The sequence below is a fragment of the Phoca vitulina genome, unplaced genomic scaffold, assembly GCF_004348235.1.
Source record: "Phoca vitulina isolate PV1807 unplaced genomic scaffold, GSC_HSeal_1.0 scaffold2, whole genome shotgun sequence".
Taxonomy (NCBI): Eukaryota; Metazoa; Chordata; class Mammalia; order Carnivora; family Phocidae; genus Phoca; species Phoca vitulina.
The window spans coordinates 68,362,539-68,379,769 of NW_022589705.1; the positions used below are offsets into that span (position 1 = coordinate 68,362,539).

The following is a 17,231-nucleotide window of genomic DNA, read 5'->3' on the forward strand; positions in this document are numbered from 1 at the left end:
TGGTCTTGTAAATTATGTCTTACCCCTAAATGTGTTTTTGCAAGACTCTTCCAGTTTTCAAAATAGTGCCCCTCTCTCTCCTACTTGCTGATTGTACATAAAAGAATCATTTTGCATGCTCTCCCTTAGAAGATTAACTTAGCTGTTAGCCAGATACCCGGCTGAGAAGTTTGGATTCCTGGAGGCCAGAGCCATGCATAGCAGGCTAGATGCAGCTTGTCAGTGTATTTGGCAGTGACTGACTGCTGGGGTTGTCCCCAGTCCATTTTCTCCTTCTTCTGTCATTAGACACCCCTGGATTTTCAGCTGGGCACTTGGTTGCCCATAAAATGAACTACACTTCCTGACTTTCCTTCCAGCTAGATGGAATGGACCATGTGAGTAAGTTCTGGCCAATAGGACATGAGTGGAAGTAGTGCGTCCTAAGGGCAAATGGAACGTCCTTGCTTTCCCCTCTTCCTTTTTGTTGCCTTAAATGTGGATAAGGGCAACATGTTAAAGATGCTGGAGCAACGAGATAAAGGAATCTAGACTCCTGTTACACTGATCCACCATACCCATCCTGGACTGCTTATGTCTGCTCTGTCAGGTAGGAAAGAAAGCTTTTCCTTTCAAAAGACATTGTTATTCAGGGTTTCTGCTCCAGCAACTCAACTGACATCCTAATTAACAGGGTTGGTCTAAATACCTGGGTTCATAAAACTGCCTCAGGCCTGTTCAGTTCTGTGACCCTTGCAGTACCCACTACATAATAGGAGGTACATATTTTTGGGGAAATGTGTTCACGATTACAACTGCTGTGACTTAGATTCTTTACAGGGAGATGTTTACATCTCATAAATGTTCTTATTTCCCTTTTTACTAGAAGTAGCTTGGCAGAAGATATCACTGGGTTTCAGCATCCTCTGGTCCATAGCTTCAGAGGTGTAACATCTAGCAGTGTACAAACGACCTCCCAGTCGTCCTCTGGGTTTCTCAGCTGTTCACAGTTACTCCGATGTTTTGACATCATTTGAAACACAACATGTATTTCTGGGATTTATTTTACCCATTCTGCCCTAGGATATTAAAACCCAAATCTTAGCTGCTTTCTCTCTTATTCTGCCATTTGGACTATTAAGAAATTAATTTTTTAAAAGGTGTATTTATTTATTTGAGGGGGAAGAGGCAAAAAGAGTGGGAGAGAGAGTCTTAAGCAGACACCCTGTTGAGCATGGAGCCCCATGTGGGGCTTGATCTCACGACCCTGAGATAACGACCTGAGCTGAAACTGAGAGTCAGATACTTCACTGACTGTGCCACCCAGGCGCCCCAAAATTAATTTTTTTTTTAAGATTTTATTTATTCATTTGCAAGAGAGACAGAGAGAGAACAAGCAAGGGGAGAGGCAGAGGGAGAGGGAGAAGCAGACTCCCTGCTGAGCAAGGAGCCCGATGCGGGACTCGATCCCAGGACCCTGAGATCATGACCTGAGCCGAAGGCAGACGCTTAACCATCTGAGCCACCCAGGCGCCCAAATTAATTTATTTTTAAAAGTGAGATGATAAGCTATAGAAAATTTGGGAAGAAAACCCAACTCCCAATATGATCAGTATTAAAATGGTGTTGTATTTTCTTTTAGTGTTTTTATAAACGCCTTTTGTTTAGACATTGCCAACATTAAAATTTCAGTCTTATGCTCTTTCCATTTATTATATTGTAAGCATTTCCCTGTGCCACTGTCTAGTCTTCAGGGCCCCCGTCTTTTACAGTTGCATGGGCTTCCATCAAGGGAGTATAATATGCTTGACCTAACTAGTTCCTGTTGCTGGATACTCAGACTTCTCTCTGTAGTGGTACGCACGGTTGGAAGAGTATGTTGACGCAGTACAGCTGGTGAGGGCTTGGAGCCTTCTCTCACCATTGCTGGCTGGCTAGTTGGCACACCTCTGGTTCGGTCAGAAGCTCAGTGGGCCAACTTGCCTGAAGAACATGTGGATTTTCTAAGTTTATTTTTGGCTTTATTAACTACTAGATCTATGAGGCAGCACAATATTCATGTTCTAAAATTTAGGGACTTCTTTTTTGCTTATGTTTAAGCAAAACCAGATAGATTTTTCTATTACTTTTCTTTCAAAAAGGAAGGAGTTTGTTCCTCTGGAAGAGTGGTTGGGAAAACGTGGAAAAAACAAGCATTGTCTGTAAAGGTCAGGGCTGGGATTGGGGGAATGAAAACAAAAACGAACCTAGAGTTTTGACAATTCCTTCCATTTTCTTTCCTAAAGCTGTATTTTTAATGTTGGATGGCACATCAAAATCACATGGGGAAGCTTTTATAAAAACATTGATCCCTAAGTCCTATCCCCATAGCTTCTGATCTAACTAACCTATGTTGGGGCCCAGGCACATGCAGCTAGGGTTACTACCCACTGTCCTAAAGGCAATGGGCAAATAATGTGGAAAAATATTCAGCCTCACTAGCCATCAAAGAAATTTAAAATAAAATGACAAATATTTATGATTATAAGTGAGCATTAAAAATAATAGAATATGTTGAGCAAAAGAAGTCAGACACAAATCACATGCGGTAAGATTCCATTTAAATGAAATTCTAGAAGAGACAGCGATCAGAAGAGTGGATGTCTGGGAGGAGACGGGGGCCACAGGAGATACAGAGTAACTGCAAAAAGTCCAGACAGAACCTTAAGGGGTAATGGAAATGTTCTGGATCTTGAATGGGGTAGTGGTTATGTGGGTGCATACGTTTGCCAAACATAAGACTGTACATATAGAAATCTGTGCATTTATTATATGCCAATTATACCTCAATTAAAACAAAGAATATTGGGGAAAATTTCGTCAGAGCCCTCCCCCTAAAAGCAGCACCCAATGCTCATGAGGATGTGGTGTCATTGCTACTCTTATATAATGATGGCAGAAAATTTTGGTGGGATGCTTCTGAATGTTTGTCAATACATTTTAAGATCCAGAGTTCCAGCTTTTTGACCAGTAATTCTACTCCTGGGAATTTATTCTATAAAAATAATGTTTTAAACAATAAGTATATATATGTATATACTTATATATGCACACACAAATCAAAATACTTTTTTTCTGTTATTCTGAGTAAAAATATCATTCATAGAACCAGTGAGTAATTTTTAACTCAATTAGGACTGTGCTGTGAGGGTTGATTCCAGCAGGCCTAGAATTGACCTGAGCTGTTTTGCTAAAGTTCTTGCTTGGTACTGACCACTGGTCAAGAAATGAAATATGCCGATTAGAGCTGCGTTGCTTTGTAATCACAGGGCCGAGGAGTCTGATGGCAATTGGCACCAGGCTTGTCAGCACTGTTTACTGATACCAGTGAGGCTGATGATTTGTACTTGGTCTCAGCGAGACCTCAAGAAGGCTCTGCTATTGAGGCTGGTTACATAGCAGAAATATGCTCCCATGACCAGCAGAATATAAAAAAACAAATCTCAGCTGAAACTCCATGTGGGGATCCCTGGTGGTGAGGTGTTCGGTGCACACATTGGTAGTTCCTGACCTGAGAGAGGAGGTGCATCCCAGCATGGCCCTGACGTAGGGAGCACCGTGGGGGCCCCTGCCGGACCTCTCGGGGACTGTCTGCTGTGAGGCTGCTGCGGAAGGCAACGCATGTCCTGACTCTAACTCTGTTGTGCTACCGTATCTTTCTCCTGCAATGCGCTGTACCTTTGGAAGCACTGTCACTGGGTTCTGTTAGTCATCTTTAGCAATCAGATCCTGTTTAACTGCCGCTATTAGTGCAAGGGCACATCAGCTTTATGAAATATTATGTCCTACAAAAGTAAGCAAATTCAAAGACTGTAGCAATAAAGTACAATGCTTACAAGACAACATTAAGAGGAAGAGAATATAAAATGTTACCCAAGCTACGATAGTAAAATCATAAAACTGTGTTTATTGACAGAGAGACTAAGAGTGAACACAGGAAGGATTCTGGGTAAGCAATGTGTATACACATTAGATTCGGTATCGATGCACTTGGCAGGCATCGTGGCATTTTATATGCTCTGGATCTAGCACTTCATTCTTTCAACCCCTTCTAATACCAAGGTAAGATGTGGAAAGAGCACTATATTGGTTATTAGAGGACTGAGTTCTAGCCTTAGATTTGTAAGCAGCATGAATTGAACCATACATACTCCCCTGGCATGGTTTCTACATTTCTCAGTAATATGATGATCAAAGCAAGATAAGGAATACCAATGACTCTGAAAAATACTCTATACAGCAGTAAACAATGGTTTTTAAATCATTATCATTAATACCATCAACATAGTTGGTGAGTAAGAATACAAAAGAATAAGAAATTTCAGCCTAATAGAAGGAATAGAGCAGAAGACTACAGAGCTGGGAGCAGAGAGGTGGATCATGGAAAAAGAACTAAAAATAAATAGATATAATAATAGCTGTGTGCTAGACATTGTTCTAAGTAAGTGCTTTATGTATTATTTATTCATTTAAATCTCACAACAACTTTATGAGATAAGTACTGTTATTTTGTCCATTTTAAAGATGAGGGATCTCAGGCACAGAGAGGTTACATAACTTATCCAAGGTCACACAGCTAGTTTCTAGGAGAACCAGGATTTGTACCTACGCAATATGGCTCCAGAGTCCATACTCTGAACTACTATGCTGCATTCCAGAAAGGAGGAGAGCGGGAGGAATCTGGTGGAATGATGAGCAGGGAATGGAAGAAAGAGCAGGAAGTTCAGAAACACATTTTTTATTGAGCACCTACTAGATACTGGAGACTATGGATAAAAAGATGCATAAGACCATAGCCCATGCCCTTGAAAAGCCTACACTCTGGTGAAGAAGACAGGTAGTGAATCATATTATTTCAAAATAATGTGGCAAGTTCTGAAATAAATACAAAGAGGCATGTACCAAGGGCTATGAGGATACAAAGAATGAGCACTTCAGGGGCACCTGGGTGGCTCAGTCATTAAGCGTCTGCCTTCGGCTCAGGTCATGATCCCAGGGTCCTAGGATTGAGCCCCATATCGGGCTCCCTGCTCCGCAGGAAACCTGCTTCTCCCTCTCCCACTCCCCCTGCTTGTGTTCTCTCTCGCGCTGTGTCTCTCTCTGTCAAATAAATAAATAAAAACTTAAAAAAAAAAAAAAAAAAAGAATGAGCACTTCGCCCAGCCCAGGCTTCTTGCAGAAGGTGACTCCAAGTCTAAGAATTATGAGTTGAAATGAGGAGTTGAAACAGGGAGAGGGTGGTCCAGACTGAGCAAAGTGTGTGAGGGGAGAAAAGCATGAAGGCAAATGAAAAGGGTGTATTTAGGGAAAAGCATGAAATCCCTATCGAGAGGGAACTTGTTTTTGTTTACCTCATATGGACATCAAGCTGGTTCAAAAATTGCCCATATTCTTCATAGAGCGCTTTCTTCTCTTGCTGCAACGCAGATATCTTTTCTGATAATTCTTGGTTGCTTTTGAGATGCTGAAAAACACTTTTTTTAAATGAGACTATTCTGTGCTGCAAGGTTAGATGTCTGAAAACTACATTTCCGAGACTCTTGACAGCAGAGTTCTAGCAAATGAGAGGCACTTGCACACAGTTTGGAAGGCACTGGGGCGGGGTGGGGAGAGCTGTCCTTCTCTAGCACTAGCAGGGAGGTGACCAGGCAGACAGCAGATGAGACATTTGCAGGGGCTTCAGGGAGTGTTCCTGCAAATCTCCCACTCTGGGTGGGTTTCCCTGGGATTTCTAAACTTCTAGAGTTACCGAAAGCAGGCCACCGTTTTTTCTGACGTTCTCCTCACCCTGGCATCTCCCTTCCAACGGTTTGTAAGCATGTTATTCCCTGTGTTAAATCCTTCCTTGCTTGAGATACCTAGAGTAGATTTTGCTTTCCAGATAGACTTAAGGGGTAAAATGCTAGGCACTCAGTAACTATTAGCTATGACGCGGGTTTATGGGAACAGGAAAACTGAGAAGTGCATCTATTTCCTTTCTCACCTCTTCCGATTTTCTTTTTTCATCTTCCAGTTGTTTAAGTTGGGCCTCCTGTTGCTGGATTCTGGATTGTTGCTGAGAACAGGTTATTTCCAGTTGATTCCCTTTATCTTGTAAGATTCTCACTTGCTTTTGTAGCTTTTTTACATTCTGATCCAGGAGTTCCCTGAGCGTAATTAATGTACATTAAGTCACACTGGATTTATGAAATTCTTTGACCTAAAATTGTTATATCATCACAAGGGATTTTACTGGTTCAATGAGGTAGGGTATGTGTCCATAAAATAAAGAGGCCAACACAGGGGACCTCCTTTGTGACAGATGTTTCGCTTAGTTCTCTCTCTCACTCACCAAAACAATCCTACAAAGAGGAAATAACTTCCCTTATTTCACAAAGGAAGCCTACAGAGAGGTTGCATTAACCTGCTAGGACAAGATGAACGTAGGGCTCTAATCCCGAATCCTCTATTCTTTCTCCTCGTCCTCACTGCTTTACAAGTTGAGTCCCTTGATCTTCTTGGTTCAATACAGGGTTGTCAGTTACAAACACTGTTGATACTAATGCACACATGTTAACGCTGCATGAGCTGAATCATAAATGAGCCTGTGTTTGATGAGGAAGTTCATCCTTTTTCAGAAGGGCCATATACACCTAACTCCTTCAGAGGGAATCTCATCAGACTACAGTTTGTGGAAGAGTTTCTGAGGATTTCCAACAAGGCTCTTTGGATTTAGGAGATTATCTAGAAGAATATGATGAGTATGATGGAGTAGCACCTACATGCTAGGTCACTACTGATATTGGACAAATGAGCTCACTTTCTCTAACTTCAGTTTTCTGAAAAACCAATGGATTACTGGGAAAGATTGATATTTGAGACATGGGCCTCATACCTCTCAGCCTCCAGCACCTCCAATTCTTGTCACAGTTCCTGATATAAGTGAAGGCTCTACAAGCTTACCTCCTACCATTGACATCCGCCTCTGCACCAGCACTGCCCCCTTCACCTCTGTTTTCATTTCATTCATTATAGACCTGAGCAATTCCTGCCTATTACTGTCTACTTCTTCTTTGGTTCCATTCTGAATTTCTGATCAAGGGGCCAGACTAAGAGATAAGCTTTGGAGCTGAAAGGGAAATCTTAAATTGCTAGAGCTAAAGAAACTTGAGTTATCTGCAATGGAATTTAGGAGTTGGAAAATGGCATTGAAACATAGCAAGTCAAAATTTAAAAAGCAATTCATGAATGTGTTAGAAATTAATTCCCATATTACATATAGTTTGAGCAAAGACTAACAGATAAACCAGTTATGCCAATGAATGAAATTAAGAAGGCTCTCTGCTCCTCTCCATTAGACATATAGCCACATCTTCTGGTGCAGTGCCAGCCATGTCCCTGCGACACAATGGTCAAGGTCGGAGTAAATGAATTTGGCCATATTGGGCACCTGGCCACCAGGGTTGCTTTTAACTCTGGCAAAGTGGATATTGTCACCATCAATGGCCCCTTCATTGACCTCAACTACATGGTCTACATGTTCCACTATAATTCCACCACGGCAAATTCCATGGCACAGTCAAGGCTGAGAACAGGAAACTTGTCATCAATGGAAAGCCCATCTCCATCTTCCAGGAGTGAGATCTTGTCAACATCAAATGGGGTGATGCCTGTGCTGAGTATGTTGTGGAGTCCACTGGAGTCTTCACCACCATGGAACAGGCTGGGGCTCACTTGAAGGGTGAGCTGAGAGGGTCATCATCTCTGCCCCTTCTGCTGATGTCCCCATGTTTGTGATGGGTGTGAACCTTGAGAAGTAAAACTCCCTCAAGATTGTCAGCAATGCCTCCTGCACCACCAACTGCTTTGGCCCCTCTGGCCAAGGTCATCCGTGACAATTTTGGTATTGTAGAAGGACTCATGACCACAGTCCATGCCATCACTGTCATTCAGAAGACTGGACAGCCCCACTGGGAAGCTGTGGTGTGATGGCCAGGGGCTGCCCAGAACATCATCTGCTTCTACTGGTACCGTCAAGGCTGTAGGCAAGGTCATCCCTGAGCTGAATGGGAAGCTCACTGGCACAGCCTTCTGTGTCCCCACCCCCAACATGTTAGTCATGGATCTGACCTCCTGCCTAGAGAAAGCTGCCAAATACAATGAGATCAAGAAGGTGGTAAAGCAGGCATCGCAGGGCTCCCTCCAGGGCATCCTGGGCTACACTGAAGCCCAGGTTATCTCCTGTGACTTTCACAGTGACACCTACTCTTCCACCTTCGGGGCTGGGGCTGGCATTGCTCTCAGTGACCACTTTGTCAAGCTCATTTCCTGGTATGACAATGAATTTGGCTACAGCAACTGGGTGGTGGACCGTATGGTCCACATGGCCTCTAAGGAGTAAGAGCCCCCTGGACCACCAACCTCAGAGAGAGCAAGAAGAGAGAGGACCTCAGCTGCTGGGGAGTCCTTGCCCCAGCTCATCTCCCAAAACACTGAGAATCTCAACTTCCACAGTTTTCATCCCAGACCCCCTGAAGAAGGGGAGGGGCTTGGGGAGCCCTACATTGTCCTGTACCATCAATAAAGTATACTGTACCCAGCTAAAAAAAAAAAGAAATTAAGAAATCAGTAGATTGATGACTCCCTGTCTCCCCAACAGCCTCAACCTCTCAATCCATTCCTTACATAGCAACCAGAGTGCTCTTTCTACATCACAATCTCATCATATCATAAAGTCCAAGCACTTCAATAGAGCTTGTCAACTAGCTCACCTTTCTAGCCTCATTTTCTTGCCACTCGCTCTACCCCCAAACATTTTGTTCCAGGCAAAATGAACTTTTTTCATTTCCTGAAATAACTCATCCTCTACCCTTATTTCTCCCCTGCAACTCCAACCTTTTCCTTATCTTCCTCTTCCAGGACTTTCTTCCCCTAATATTCTCTATTGAGCCATCTATCCCAAACACCTCACACTCAGCTTAAATAGCTTTCTTTGAGCAAGGCTTTCTTGGGCTCCCTACACCAGATTAGGGGTCTCTGCTATGCACTATCACAGCATCCTAAACCTCCCTTAGTATAACACTTATCATAAAGTCTATGTACAAGGATATTCGTTGCAGCATTATTTGTAACAGCAAAAATGTCTAAAAAGCATTTTACATAAATTATAATACATCTTTGTAACAGAATGCTATACAACTGTTTAAAATAATATTATAGAACTAAAAATCAAGGGTGGCTGGGTGACTCAGTCATTAAGTGTCTGCCTTCAGCTCAGGTCATGATCCCAGGGTTCTGGGATCTAGCCCCGCATTGGGCTCCCTGCTCAGCAGGGAACCTGCTTCTCCCTCTCACACTACCCCCTGCTTGTGTTCCCTCTCTCCCTGTCTCTCTTCTGTCAAATAAATAAATAAAATCTTAAAAAAAATAAAAATAACAAACTTAATATATGGGAATCCTTAATATCTAAATTGGAGCTGCTTTCCTCCAGAGATAATTTGGGGAAGTCAGGGGGATGCCTACTGGGGAACACTTCAAGATTCAAAGCTGATAAATACAAAAATCAATTTCATTTAGTTTGCATATTATGCCAATCGTGTTAGAATTAGAAAAGCAAATCCCAGAGTATCATATCTCATAGGTCATCCAGTCATTCAAGAAAATTGACTGGTGGGGCACCTGGGTGGCTCAGTTGGTTAAGCAACTGCCTTCAGCTCAGGTCATGATCCCGGAGTCCTGGGATCGAGTCCCACATCGGGCTCCCGGCTCAGCGGGGAGCCTGCTTCTCCCTCTGACCCTCTCCCCTCTCATGCTGCTTCTCTGTCTCTCTCTCTTTCTCTCAAATAAATAAATAAATAAAATCTTTAAAAAAAAAAAGAAAATTGACTGGTGCACCAAGTGTGTGTCAGAGCAACAGAAATAATCCCTGCCTTTGAGAATCTGACACTCTAGTGTGAAAGGCAAACAAGAAAAACAACTAGAATACAGTGTGATAAGAAGCTGTGTAACTGAGTTCACTTCAGTGGGAACACTGAGGAAATGCACGGGTACACTGACGTTGCTGGTAAACTCAGTGGTTAGCCCAGGTGAAACCGACATCTTTGTTCCTCTTACCTCTTGTGCTGTTCTTCCTGATATTTTTGCTTTGTTTTAGCTTCATTTTCCAGTGCTTCTTTTATCTTTTCCTCTAGTTGCTTCTTCCCCAAAATACAAGTGTCAAAGAGACAGACTTTTTGAGCATGTTCTAATTTCTGCTGCAGATCTAAAATCTTGAAGGAAAAATTTCATGAATAAAACATTAAGAAGAGTCTGACCTTTTTTCCAGTTAGGGAAATACCCTATAAGTAACTAGCAAACATCATGCTAACAAACAAATCTGGTCTAAAGTAAAGAGCATGGCCAGATTTATTTTAATTTTAAAATAAATTACCTAAGTTTTAGGATATGTGATACATTCACATAGTTTAGTGTATGCTTGTGTAAACCAAGTTATATAGTGAAAACTCCTTCCCATTTCTATCCTGTCTTCCTGCCAGTTTTCCTCCACCACATAGGTAATCACTGGTGTTAGTTTCTTGTGTATCTTTCCAGAGATTTATTTATGCCCACATAAATAAAATTATTATACAGTTCTCCCCCATACACACATTTTTTACACAAATGATGGCATGTCATACATACTTATGCACCTTTTTTTTTTTTAATTTTTTGGGGGGGGAGGAGCAGAGGGAGAATCTTAAGCAGGCTCCACCTCAGGGCAGAGCCCCATACGGGGCTCGATCTCACGACCCTGAAACCATGACCTGAGCTGAAATCAAATGTTGGAGGCTTAACTGACTGAGCCACCCAGGCACCCCTGCACCTTGCTTTTTAAAAATAACAATACATTTGGTGATTTTTCTGTATTATATGATTATGTAGAATTGCCTTCTCTTTTATAGCTGCATACCATTCTACAATAAGGATATACTATAATTTATTTAAGTAGATTCCTACTGATGGGATATTGAAATTGATGCCAATCTTTTGCTAATACAATTGCTCTAGAATAAATTATGAGATATGAATTTGCTAGGACAAAGGTTATTATTTGCTTGTTTAATAGATAATGCCAAACTGGCTCCATAGGTATTAGGCCAGCTTCTACTTCCAACAGCAATGTGTGAGCATGTCTAGTTCCTTCACAGTGTGGCTAGATTCACGATAAGATTTTAAAACAAAGCAGAAGTCTCCTACAAACCATTATTACCTATTAGCATATCACCTAGCACCAGTAATACCTTCTTCAATGCACTGGTAGAACTAAAAATAATACTTATGAATTTGAAAGAGAGATGTATAATTTTATTTTAGAATTTACATGTTAAAAGAATCATTAAAAATTTTTTTGTTAGATAAGTCTATTTTTGTTTACCTATTTTTTATAAACCCTTGTGTTATAAATCCTATGCTATGGACTTGTACATAGTAGATGCTCAATAAATATTTGTTGCATGACTAGTTTTTAGCAGAATAGCTATTGTCTCTCGAATATATTCTTGATCTGACAATGCATACTTTACAATGGTTTGGCACCACATTCCCCACAAACATTCACTGAATGCCAGTGGATGGCAGTCCTTTTTTAAGAGCAGGGCTTTACGCATCAGTCCTAGGTCCTTGCAGAGCCCAGGAGCCACAGGAGAGGTGAAGATGCAGATTGATTCAAGGTCAGTGGCAGCGGACAGCCAGTCGTCTTGAGGCCAACTCAAGTTCCTTTGAGTTGCCTCCACTTGGTTCTACTTAGGGAAAATGCTTCCTTAAAGATATTCACTCTTAATTCCACAAATGACAATATGACCCTGTTGGCTTCTCTACCAAGGACATATGCAAAAGTTTGAACCTGTCACCCAATTTAAGAAAAGAACATTTCCAATACTTTTGAAGTCCACTCTGGGACCTTGTCGATTATCCCCCTTCCCTCCCCACTTGAGAAAACCAGTATCTTGAATTTTGTATTAATCATTTTCTTGCTTTTTCTTGAATATATAATCTATATAACATGGGTTTTACTGTACACCATTTTGGCCTTTATATCAATGGAATCATACTGTGTTTTTGGTGATTTGGTTTTTATTCAATATATGTTGAACTACAGCATGTACCTATAATTCATCTATTTACACTGTTTTATGCCATTGTGTAAGTATACAGTTTATTTATTCTACCTTATGTCAGTGGACATTTGGGTTGCTTCCAATTTTCTGCTATTTGGAACAATGTTTCTATATAAATGATTTTATTCCTATCTCCTGACACATATGTGCAGTATAACACTTTCTCTAGTCTTTATGCCCACTAGTAGAAGTGTTGGGTTGAATGATATATATGTCTTTAACTTAACTAAATACAAATGCCAAATTGCTTTCCAAAGTGTTTATACTGGGGTGCCTTGGTGGCTCAGTCGGTTAAGTGTCTGGCTCTTGATTTCAGCTCAGGTCATGATGTTGGGGTCCTGGGGTCAAGCCCCACATGGGGCTCTGCGCTCAGCAGGGTGTCTGCTTGAGGATTTTCTCTCTCTCCTCTCCCTCTGCCCCCCCCACTCTCATGTGTGCTCTCTCTCTAAAATAAATAAATATATCTTTAAAAAAGCCCAAAGTGTATATACTAATTTATTCTTCCAACTGCAGTCAATATATGAGTCCTTGTTGCACAAAATCCTCACCAATATTTAGTACTATCTATATTCAGATTTTTTTTACTAAAATTAGATTTTCTTACTAATATGTAATTATCAACTACTTTTTAATGGAGTAATAACATACAGAAAGTGCTCATATCTTAAACATATTGAATAAAGTTTTACTTAAACAACCACCTCTCACATCAAGATATAGAATACTCCCAGCACCACAGAAGATTCCCTCTCATCCTCTCCCAGTTAGTAACCCCATAAAGATAACCACCATCCTCTGATCACAGCTGAGTTTTTGTCTATTCTTAAACCTCATATAAATAAAATTACACAGTATGAACCCTCTTGTTCTGGTTTCTTTAGCTCAAAATTAGGCTTTTGAGCATAATTAAGATTGCTGTCATCTACTTTTTGATGTTTGTTTTATATTTATATGGTCTGATGAAATGATTTATTTACTTATTTTATGATTTTTTTTTTATGTATGTGATATTGGACTCAAACCCACCGATCAAAATGTGCAACTGTTACGTGCTACTGCCACCTGGTGTTAGACAGTCTGAAAAGCAGGGGCATTATTCCAAAACGTCCATTTCACAACACAAATCCCCCCAAAATTACAAAATAAAAATCATATAAACAGATAAATGAGAGGAGAATCAGTCTTTTAAAAGTTGAAAGTATAAAACAAAGTCAAATGGCTTCAATCAGTTCTTTAAGTTCATGTTATAGCTTCAATGAAACCTACCTTTTAAAGTTTGCACAGTTTAAAGAAACAAGAGATTTACTGGAACTGCAGGAGCAGGTGAAGTCAAAAGAGAGGACAGCATGGAAGAGCAAAGAAAAACCCTAGAATTCTATCAAGTTTGCATCATAGCTACTTCTTAAAATCCTTAGGGAAACAGGATTTCAGAAGTGGTATCCAGTGCATGCTATTTATTAAGCATGATAAGTTGCCTCTGCATCAGCAATTTTTGATTTCGCCTGAGCCAGCTTTTCCTGCAGGTTGTTCTGTGATTTAATGCTCTGAGCCTGTTTGAGTCCCTCCAGCTCCAGTTCCCTGACTTTCTGCTGACAGTGCTTCCATTCTGCTGTGAGTGAAGAGCACATCTTTGTGCTATCTAATAACTTCTGCTGGGCCTGCTTTAGTTCAGTTTTGATCTAGAGGTGGGGAATAAACAAGAGTGATAGAAATAAGCACGGAAAGAAGATGGATGTGAGCCAGAACAAGCACTTTTCATAGCAGTGCAGTCCCCCAAGAGCTGACAAATAACCAGTGTCACATGGATGATTACCTCTCTGGAGCTGTCATGTGTTCGTAAGGCTTGCCAAAGTCTATCTAGCCAGATGGCAGCTGGACAGAGGAATTTTCCTAAGTGGTTCTATGCACGCATGGTCTGAACATTTTCCATCCTTTCTTTCAATCTACTGCAAGTTGGCTTTCATTCCCAGTACTCCATGAAACTGTTCATGCCAGAGGCACTACTGATCTCCCCACTGCCAAAATGAATCCAAAGGACAACTGAGCTCTTAGGTACCATTCACTCCCTCCATCTCAGAAAGTTCTCTTGGAGTCTATGATACTGAACTCTCCTGGTATTCTTCTATCTCTTTGCTGTTCCTTTCTGCTCCTTCCTGTGTAGACTATTCTAATGCTACCCAACTTCTAAATATCAATGGACTACCCTAGGCCTTGAGAGTGGATCATTCTCTCCCTAGGTTCACTGTCATGATTTGAGATACCATCTTTATGCCAATAACTGTCAAAATAAAACTCCTTGAGTCTCTCCATATCAAAAATAATTTTTCTCTCTCAGTCTTCCAAATTTCAGTAAAGGATGCCACCATCTAAGGTTTTGTTCAAGCCCGTAGTCTGAAAGTCATCCTGAGTCTTCCTTTCCCATCAGGAGCCCATTCGGCACCCACTGGGATGCTGCCTCCACAACATGTCTCGCATCCACCCATCCGTGTCCACCACCCTTGTCTACAACATCATCGTCTCTAGCCTGGGTCATTGCAATAACAACATGGTCTTGCCACTTCCATTTTAGCTCCCTTCTTATCTGTTCTCTACATTGCAGCCCAAGTGTTCTTTTTTCTTTCCTTCTTTTTTCTCTTTCTTTCTTTCTTTCTTTCAAGAGCGAGTACATGGCGGGAGGTTGGGAGGGTTGGAGGGAGAGAGAGAATCATAAGCAGGCTCCACGCCCAGCATGGAACCCAACACAGGGCTCCATCTCACAATGCTGAGATCATGTCCTGAGCCAAAATCAAGAGTTGGAGGCTTAAATGACTGAGCCAACCGGGCGCCCCCGGCTTTTTTATCTCTTGCCAACCTCTTTTAAAACACAGGTTATTTAGTACCATGAAAGTAAAAAGGACCATCTCTATATTTAAAAATTGATGACTAACTTTTTACTAAAAATTTTGAAAATTTAAATGAAAAATGTCTATAAAAATAAAATATACCAAAGTTGATACAAGAAGAAATTTAAAAATGTGACTTCTTATAACTATTAAGAAACTGAATCAGTCACTGAAAATCTTTCCCAGAAGAAAACTCTAGAATCAGAAGGATTCAGAAATGAGTTCTTGTAATTATTTAAGAAGAAATAATTGTAATTTATTTTTACAAACTCTTCCAGAGAACAGAAAAAGAGGGTATGTTACCCATCTCATGTTAAGGGGCTAGAGTAACCTTGATGCCAAAATCTGACATGGATGTTATAAGAAAGGAAAATGATAGGCCAGTCTCATTTGTAAACTAAGATGCAAAAATTCCAAAGAAACACTGGCAAGCTAAAATCAGCAATGTAGAAAAAGGGTAATAATTTAGGATGAGGTTGGGTTTATTCCAGGAATACAAAATTGAGTTAACATTAGAAAATCAGTCAATATAATTCACCATATTAACAGATTTAAAAATCAAAATATGCAGAAAAAGAATTTGATGAAATTCAACATGTGCTCATCATAAAACATTGAATGAACACTAGAAAAGAATTTTCTTAATGTGATTTTTAAAAATACTTTAAAAACCCTATAAAAACATATTAAATGAAATTTGAGAGCTTTTCCTTTAAGACTGGGAAGGAGAAAATATACCCATTATCACCAGCTCTATTTGGCACTATACTAGCTACTGCTTAGAACAAGAATAAAGAATGAAAGGTGTAACATGTGGAAGGGAAGAAAGAAAATTATATTTATTCTTAGATGATATGATTACTTACACATAAAATACAAAATGATATAAACAAATTATAAGAGGTAATTTAAAAGTATGGCAAGGCTTTTATTAGAAAAAAATTATTGCATTTTTATGTATTAGCAATAGTTAGAAAATGAGATTTTTAAAAATTTACCATTTACAATAGTATGGAAAGTATCAGCACCTAGGAATATGTCTAACAAAAGATGTATAAGACCTCCACAAAGAAAATTATGATATTGGGAGAAATTAAAGAAGACCTAAATATAATACACACACATTTCATAGAGGATTCGATATTGTAAAGATTTAAATTCTTCCCAAATTTATCCATAGATTTGGTGTATAAATTCAGTGTATAAATCCCAAAAGGTTATGTATGTATATATGTGTGTGTGTGAGTACATGTGGGTATATGCATGTAACTTGAAAAGCTGTTGACAAAATTTATATAGAATTTCAAGTGGTCAAGAATAGCCAAGGCATCCTAGAACAAGAACCACAAGATGAAAAGATGTGCTCTATCAAATATTAAGATTTACATAAAGCTAAAGTAATTAAGGTAGCATGTTAATGGCACAAGAATAGACAAAATAGGACAATGGAACAGAATAGAGAGCTTGGAAACAGACCACATATGTACCAATATTCTTATGATCCAGGTAACAATACAGTCATGTAGGAGAATATCTTTATGTCTTTGAGGTCGACAAAGATCTCTTTCTTTCTTTTTTTAAAGATTATTTATTTATTTGAGAGAGAGAGAGAGAGCAGGAGCAAAGAGGAGAAGCAGAGGGAGAGGGAGAAGCAGACTCCCCACTGAGCAGGGAGCCCGATGCAGGGCTTGATCACCCTAGAATCATGATCTGAGCCAAAGGCAGACACCCAACTGACTGAGCCACCCGGCATCCCTCAAAACATATATTTAGAGAGTGAAAAAATAAGCCATAGAGTAGAAGATGTTTGTAATACACACCTGATGAAGGCTTCATATATAAAGAATTCCTATAAATTAATGGGAAAATGAAAAAGACAGAAGCCCCAAAGAAAAGTAAACAAAATCTTGAACAGGTGCTTCACAAAATAGGAACTCAAATGTCAAATAAATATATAGAAAGCTGCTCAGCTTCATTTGTAAACAGGGAAATGCACATTAAAACTGCTAGGAGCTACCACGATACACATATATGAGATTAGCAAAAATGGCAAGTCTGACAGTGTCAAGAGTTGGTGAGGATGTAGAGCAATATGGACCTTCATACCTGCTGGTGGGCATATATACCTTTAGCAGGAATTGAAGTAATATATAAACTACGATGCAATAATTCCACTCCCACTCTCTTCCTAGAGAAA

The 17,231-nt window shown here is 40.1% G+C and overlaps 1 protein-coding gene and 1 pseudogene across 6 annotated transcripts in view; one reads left to right on the forward strand and one right to left on the reverse strand.

The window, feature by feature from the left end:
- CCDC30 (coiled-coil domain containing 30) overlaps window positions 1-17,231 on the reverse strand; it is a 117,951-nt gene that overhangs the window by 18,640 nt on the left and 82,080 nt on the right. For 5 of the 6 annotated variants that reach the window (XM_032431359.1, XM_032431367.1, XM_032431339.1 and 2 more), the window contains 3 exons: window positions 10,111-10,265; window positions 6,002-6,164; window positions 5,370-5,482 (listed from right to left, as the gene is read on the reverse strand). In XM_032431359.1, coding sequence (XP_032287250.1) covers window positions 5,370-5,482; window positions 6,002-6,164; window positions 10,111-10,265 — 431 coding nt within the window. Of the gene's footprint in view, window positions 1-5,369; window positions 5,483-6,001; window positions 6,165-10,110; window positions 10,270-13,625; window positions 13,832-17,231 lie in introns of all 6 variants that reach the window. The other variant, XM_032431387.1, reaches the window with a different exon arrangement.
- LOC116648983 lies at window positions 6,174-9,157 on the forward strand (annotated as a pseudogene).